This window comes from Rattus norvegicus, chromosome 1 (assembly GCF_021556685.1).
Source record: "Rattus norvegicus strain SHRSP/BbbUtx chromosome 1, alternate assembly SHRSP_T2T, whole genome shotgun sequence".
Lineage (NCBI taxonomy): Eukaryota > Metazoa > Chordata > Mammalia > Rodentia > Muridae > Rattus > Rattus norvegicus.
This window is the reverse complement of record NC_141534.1, coordinates 94,743,634-94,751,340: the sequence shown is the minus strand read 5'-3', so window position 1 is coordinate 94,751,340 and position 7,707 is coordinate 94,743,634. Positions and strand designations below refer to the sequence as shown.

At 46.8% G+C, this 7,707-nt stretch overlaps 1 protein-coding gene across 1 annotated transcript; it reads right to left on the bottom strand.

The window, feature by feature from the left end:
* Window positions 1-1,796, bottom strand: Eid2b (EP300 interacting inhibitor of differentiation 2B). Its single transcript, NM_001329142.2, is given in 1 exon segment — window positions 1-1,796. A coding segment is annotated over 1 exon segment (456 nt). The 5' UTR covers window positions 1,734-1,796; the 3' UTR covers window positions 1-1,277.
* Window positions 1,797-7,707: the final 5,911 nt, after the last annotated feature.

The following is a 7,707-nucleotide window of genomic DNA, read 5'->3' as shown; positions in this document are numbered from 1 at the left end:
TCCAGAAGACAACTAGTTCATTAGATAAGTTAAGATACAGACTCCGATAGTAGTCATTAAGGACAAAACGATGGAGGATCACTTCCATTGTAACATAAGAACCCAAGATGCCGATATATGTACTATGTAGATTTCTTTACATTGCATGAGTGTGTGCACGTGTGCGTGCTGCTCGGAGGACATGGGTGTGGTTTCTTCTTCCACCTCGTGGGTCCCGGGATCAAACTCAGTAACAAGGCTGAGCAGCGGACATTTTTGACCACTGGGCCATGATCCTATCTTACCTTGATTCAGGAGGACTGGGAGCAGGGCAAGGCCTGGGATCCATCCTCAGCACCCAGGATTGGGGGATAACTGGATTGGTACCAATTCATATACGCCTTATAAAATGGTTTTGAAGACCCTACAGAAAACAACTTCCCACCCTAACCCAAATCTGTATGGACACCTGTTTTCAATTTGGCAGAAAAGTTTAACCTTCCCTTAGTATCTTTTGCTAATTTTGAGTCTTGTGTCCGTATCCTTTAAATACTAACTCATCTTTTTCCACATGGATACAATTACACAAGGTCTTGAAAAATATTCATCTCACAACGCACATAGATTTTCCCTATCTGAATATTTACAACTTATCTACAGAACACCAAACACAAGAATTAACGATACATTGAGCTTGTCAGCTGACAATGAGGTGACCCCACAATTCTGAAATGTCCACGTTGTTTCAACAGCCTTCTTCTTACTCCAATAAAACCCAGAAGCAACTGAATCTAACAATCACATTTCCCTGGTTTCTTTCCGCATCTCCGTTGGTCTCTATGGTCTTTTTCATTGGTAATTCTTAAGACTTCATCTTTGCAAAACCATCGTCCTTCCCTGTGGAAAAAAAAAAACATGATTTTCAACGAAAGCAGGGGAGGGAAAGATTGCTGACAGTCACAAGGTGGAAGTCAGAAGAGTCCTCTTTGCTTGTCAGCCTCAAGCCTCGAGTGTCCATCTCTTTCTGGGCCTGCTTCATTCCACCCAGCCCTTGGCTGTATTCTGGCTTGGATTTCCCACCTCATGACATTTGCCTGGACATCTGCCTTTGCCCTTGATCCTAAGAGTCACCTGACTTCCTGGCCACCAATCTTTTTTGTTTTATTATTTTTAAAAGACAGAGTCTCCTGTAGCCCAGGCTGGCCTCCAACTCGCTACATAGCGGAGGATGATCTTGAACTCTGGATCCTCAGGCTTCCTCCCTCCTGAGGACTGAGATTATAGGCAAAGGCCAACCCTCAGTCTGCGGTGGGGCCGTGGGCGTCGGAGGCCGTGAGCGCCAGCGTGAAGGCGCGGGCCTCCGAGTCCAACTGCGGGGGGTCGGCGTCGAAGGCCGCCTCCCTGGCCCTGCAGCCCTCCACGAACAGCCGGCGACGCTCCTCGATTTCGCGGAGCAGCCTGGTGGGGATCAGGGGGTTGGTGTGCAGGTAGTGTTCGAACATCCGCTGCTCGTGCAGCTCTAGAAGGCGGAGCGGCGGGGGGACGTGCGGTATGGCCATCAGGCCCGCCATGCCGGGGAACGGCCCGGGAGCCAGGCCCGGAGCCCGCGCCATGGTCCGGGCGGCTCTGGCCAGCGGGCCTTCCAGGGCTTCGGGGACCCGATTGCCTCCGCCCACTCCCGCCTGCAGGACGTTGCCGACGCCGTTCATAGGGCACAGGTCCGGGATCCTGCTTTCTCCGGGCAGCTCGGACATTGCGGACCGTTGAGTCCTCAGATGCACTTAGGAACCGGCTCCGGCGGCAGTGTGAAGCTGTGCGCATGCGCGGGCCTCGCCGCCCTGGAAAACAAAAGTGCTTGCGCAAGTACGGTGCCCCGACCTCTATCGCCCCCTACGGGTGCCGCGTATCATTACCGCCAGGGCCGCTTCAGAACCCTGCAGGGTCTGCACCACATACTTTATTATTATTTTTACTGTTGTTTTGTTTGAGGCAGCGTCCGTGTACCCTTGGCTGTCCGGGAACTCATATATACACTCAGATCCACCTGCTTCTGCCTCTAGAAAACTGGAATTAGCGGTGGTGGCGCATACCTTAGATACCAGCACTCGGGAGGCAGAGGAAGGCGGATCTCTGAGTTTGAGGCCGGCTTGGTCTACAGAGCCAATTCCAGGATAGCCAGGGACATAGAGAAGCCCTGTCTTGAGAAACAAACAAACAAACAAACAAACAAACAAACAAACAAGTGTATGAAGATCAGATCATAACTTTTAAGGAGTCAGTTCCATCCTACCATGTGGATCCGAACTCAGGTTGTCAGGTTAGGCAAGCAAACGCTTCTACCCAGGGATCCATCTTGCTGGCATATTTTCTCGAGAAGTTTCTCTCTCAGGAAAGGTCTTCGTTTTTGCTCCCCGTCACAGTTCTTGTAGCTGTTTCTCTTGGTACTTCAACGCCTCTTTTCACCACACAGTGGCACTCGAGTGTAATACAATGTTGTATCTCATGGTTGCAAATGCCTGTCAATAATCTTAAAACGAAAAACCCGAGAGCTGTCTGTGGTGGAGCACAGCTGCAATCCCAGTCTTTGGAAGGTAGAGGTAGGAAGATGAGATCATGTTCATCCTTGGCTACTCAGCAGGTCCTAGGCCAGCCTGGGCTAACGTGAAAAGTTCGTAAGAGCCATTTGCATCCAATCACCTGCGAAATGGCCAGTGAAGTGCAGCTGTACCATGGTCACTTCATCAGTGCATCTGCCTTCTTGTGCCTTTGAGGAATTCAGAGTCCACAGGTCTCCAACCTGTCAACGCAGTCCCCAACACCCTAGCAGCCGGCCAGTATCCCCAGCTACTTAGGTACCTGATACAGGAAGACAAAGTTTAAGGATAGCTTGGGCTACAGAGTTCAAGGACAGTCTAGGCAACTAAGTAAGATTGTGTCTCAAAATAAAATAAAAACAGGATTAGGGGACCAGTGAGAGGCTCAGTAGGTGACGGTGCTGATGTCTGGAGTTACATCCTGAGACCCACATAGCGGAAGGGAAACTGACGCCTGCAAGCTCTCCTTCTGACGCCATGTACATTGTGGGAGATGCACACACACTGCCTGCGGGTGTGGTTCAGTATTGCTCTGCACTCAGTCAGCACTCGAGGCTGAGCAGGAGGAACTCTGTGAGTTCAAGGCCATCCTGGTCTACCTAGAGTTCCAGTCCAGCCAGGGCTACACATAGTTAGACCCTGTCACACACACAAAAGCTTCTTAGTAAATTTGAAAAAAAAAATCATGCTGTATTATTCTTAACATGATTTCATGAATTCATCATGGTGGATCTGACATAACCTAGGATCACTTTTATAGATTCCGGGTTTTGAAACAGGGCCTTGCTAACAAAGCCAAGTTGACCTCCAATTCAGCATCTTCCTGCTGCTGCCTCCTTTGTGCTGGGATCACAGGTGTGTACCATGTACGCTATGCTCATAATCTGAGGGCCTTGGACAGAATTCAACAAACTGTCTTTTAAAAAACGTTATTTTTTATTTATATGTGTGCTTATGTATTTCTGTGTGAATGTGTATGTACACATGTGTGGGTATCTTAGTCAGGGTTTCTATTCCTGCACAAAACATCATGACCAAAAGGCAAGTTGGGGAGGAAAGGGTTTATTTAGCTGACACGTCTACATCACCAAAGGAAGTCAGGACTCACACAGGGCAGGAACTTGGAGGCAGGGCTGACGCAGAGGCCATGGAGGGATGTTTCTTACTGGCTTGCTTCCCCTGGCTTGCTCAGCTTGCTCTCTTATAGTACCCAGGACCACCAGCCCAGGGACGGCACCACCCACAATGGGCTGGGTCCTCTCCCCTTGATCACTAATTGAGAAAATGCCTTACAGCTGGGTCTCATGGAGGCATTTCCTCAAGGGAGGCTCCTTTCTCTGTGATAACTGCAGCGTGTGTCAAGTTTGACACACAAAACCAGCCAGTACGTGGGTGACCTTGGAGGCCAGAAAAGAGGACTGGATTCACTGGAGCTGGAGTTGTGAACTGCCCAACATGGGTGCTGGGATCCAAATTCTGGTTCTCATGATTGAGCAGCAAGTGTTCCTACTAGCTGAGCCATCTCTCCAGCCCCAACCACCATCCCTTTTCTTTCTAGCTTTATGTGTATGAATGTTTTGCCTGCATGCATGTATGCCTGATGCCCGTGCAGGCCAGAATAGGGGATCAGACCCCCCAGAACTGGAATTACAGATGTTTGTGACTGTGAGCTGCCATGTAGTTGCTAGGAATTGAACCTGGGTCCTCCGCAGGGGCAACAGTGCTTTTAACTATTGAGCCATCTCTCCAGAGACTATGGATAGATGGCTATGGGAACGACTACTGTGAAGGACCAGCTTTAGGTGAATTCATCTAGCAATATTAATACTCTCTAAATAAAACATATATACTCAAAGATGCACAAGGTTTTAAACACTTGCGTGTGTGTGTGTGTGTGTGTGTGTGTGTGTGTGTGGTGTGCTTGTTTTTATGTGTGAGCAGGTGCCATGTTTATGTGGAGGTTAGAAGTCAACCTCCAGTGTGACAGTTCAACCTGTCTTCTGAGACAGGCCTCTTGCTGGGTCCCAGGGCTGCCGGCTTGTCAGAGAGCATCAGGAATCCTCGGTCTGCACCACCTGTGCTGGGGCTATGAGTGTGTGTCACCTCATGTTTCCTCTGTGGGTTTGGGGCCAAGCCTTGTGAAACAGGCATTTTACAGACTGCTGACCCCCCAGCCCTAAGTTTTATTTTTTTTTGAGCCAGGATATTTAGCCAGATACCAAACTTCTGGTGATCCTCCTGTGTTCTGGGATCATGGGCATGAGTTATCACCCCTTGGTCTACAAAGTCTTTAAAAAACATGAAAACAGCCAGGCAGAGGTGGCGTACACCTTTAAGCCCAGCATGTAGGAGGCAGATCTTTGAGTTCTAGGTTTTGTCTACAGAGTAAATTCTAGGGCAGCCAGGACTACACGGAGAGGAGATCTTGTCTCGAAAAACCAAATAAATAAATAAATAAATAAATAAATAAATAAATAAAGAAAGAAAGAAAGAAAGAAAGAAAGAAAGTGAAAACAGTTCATTTGGATAGAAATGAACTTCTGTATCTTTTTATTTATCATTTATTGACACAGGGCTTCTCTGAGTAGCCCTGGCTATAGACCAATAGACCAGGCCTGCCTCTTCTGGGATTGCAGGCAAAGGCAAGCACCCATACCACCGAGCTGAAGACTTCCCTATCTTACCAGTGTTGTTGCTCACACCTGTCACCCCAGCATCTGGAAGACAAGCCACATGAATCTTTAGTTTCAGGCCAGCATAGGTCAAAAGTGAGACTCCGTCTTGAGCCAAATTTGACAAAACACAGTTCAAAAGAAAGAGACGCTAGAGAGATGGCGCAGAGGTTGAGGGCATTTGTTGCTCTTGTAAAGGGTCTGGGTTTGGTTTCGAGCAGCCCAAAGGTTGCTCATAATTCCAGTTCCAAAGCATCCAATGCCCTCTCTGGCTCTCAGAGGCACTGCACACACAAAGTGAACACAGATAAGGGGGGAGGGGCAACACCTCAGACACATTAAACACTTTAAAATAAAAAGTATCTTACTATAAAATAAAAGGTATCTAAAATCAGCATCTAAAAGATAGCAGTTATTCCTAGGTTATATGCAGTGTGGTTCTAGTAAAGTATATGTGGTAGATCACACCTTTACTCCCAGTACTTGGGAGGCATGGGCAGGCGATCTTTGAATTTGAGGCCAGCCTGGTCTACAGAGGCAGTTCAAGGACAGTCAGGGCTACAGAGTAACCCTGTTTCACCACCCTGCCCCCAAGTAAAAATGAGCATACATAACCAGAAACACTATTACTTCTTAGAATAAATCCGGAAAGGTTCAAGATAAAAAATGAAATCTCCGGAGAAACCCTGTCTTGAAAAACCAAACCAACCAACCAACCAACCCCAAAAACCCAAACCCAAACCCAAACAAACAAAAAAACCCAAACCTGGGTTTGGGGATTTAGCTCAGTGGTAGAGCGCTTGCCTAGGAAGCGCAAGGCCCCGGGTTTGGTCCCCAGCTCCGGAAAAAAAGAGAGAGAGAGAGAGAGAGAGAGAGAGAGAGAGAGAGAGAGAGAGAGAGAGAGAGATATCTCATACACACCAATAAAACTTTGGAGTTCAAAATCTTTCACAATTTAGGGAGAACAGGAAAAACAAAAAATCTAGGCAGGTTAGTCGACACAAGCGTGGTGACCTGTTTTGACCACCTGAACCCACATCAAGGATAAAAAGAAAATCTTTGAGAAAAGCTAGCCAAATAACTAGAAAACTGCATTCACATCACAAACTCATATCACAAACTATTGTCATACCCAATTTCACTAATGTAGAGTCAACTACCACAGTCATTAAGGAGATTACCAAGGGGAGAAATGGATAAAGACTGTAGACAGCAGAGCGATGGTGGCACAGGTATTTAATCCTAGCACTTGGGAGGCAGATGCAGGGGAACTCTGAGTTCAAGAACAGCTGGGGCTATACAGAGAAACATTGTCTCGAAAACAAACAAATAAACAAATAAAAGAATATGAACAGTCATGAGAAAGGAAAAGAAACTAGATTTTTGTGGTACTGGGGATCAATATTCTAGGCAGGTGCTCTACTACTGAGCCACGCCCCCAAGCCCCTCATTGGAGGATTCTAGGCAGGGGCTCTACCACTGAGCCACATCCCCAGCCCCTCCTTGGGGTATTCTAGCCAAGTGTGCTATCATTGACATACATATTTTGAGCCCTTTTTTCATTCTTAAATGAAAAGATAACTTATAATAAAAACCTTAAAACTGGGGTTGGGGATTTAGCTCAGTGGTAGAGCGCTTGCCTAGCAAAGCAAGGCCCTAGGTTCGGTCCCCAGCTCCGAAAAAAAAGAAAAGAAAAAAAAAAAAACCTTAAAACTGACAGGTCTTTTCTCCTACCATCAGTCTGGTAAGCACTGTACATCTGATGGTTGAGCATACGGGCTAGGCAGTCAGAAAATATCCATCTACTGATCACTGGTGGGAGCACCAAGAGGCCAGTGAGCTGCATCTGTAAAGTTACAAAGGCAAGCCTTCAGCCCAGGATTGTCACTTCTAGAAATTACCAAGGTATTACCAAGAACGAAAAGTGGAAGGAGCTAGTAAGATGCACTGTCAAGTTTATGGAAACTTAAAGATGAACATCAAGTATAACACTTATTCCACCTTGGGATGATAGACATGTTCAGAACTGAAGCAGTATGCATCTGCACACCGGCCACTTGGAGCCAACCTACCGGAGGAGGCGTCCTACTGCCAGGAGAAATCGGTGGGGAACAGCCCACTGTCCTTCAGTTCGTACTAGTTCATTACCTCATAACCTCAGAATGCAAAGGAATACAGCCCCAAGGGGTGACTAAACTGGTTGGGAAGGCTCTTCAAGGTATTTTCATAATGAATCGCAATATGCAAACCAAAATATGTCAACTTTGTGAAGAAATACAATATTGTGTATAAACAATGAAATAAGGACGGAAATTGCCTTCAGAGGCTGCATGACGTACGGGGACAAGGAGGGAAGGACAAAAGATTTTCAGTCCTTCATATTCTTGGGGTTTATGAGTAGATAAATTATGAAAACCAAACCAAACTTTTGAGAAATGGAAAATAAAATCCCAGAAATTTGG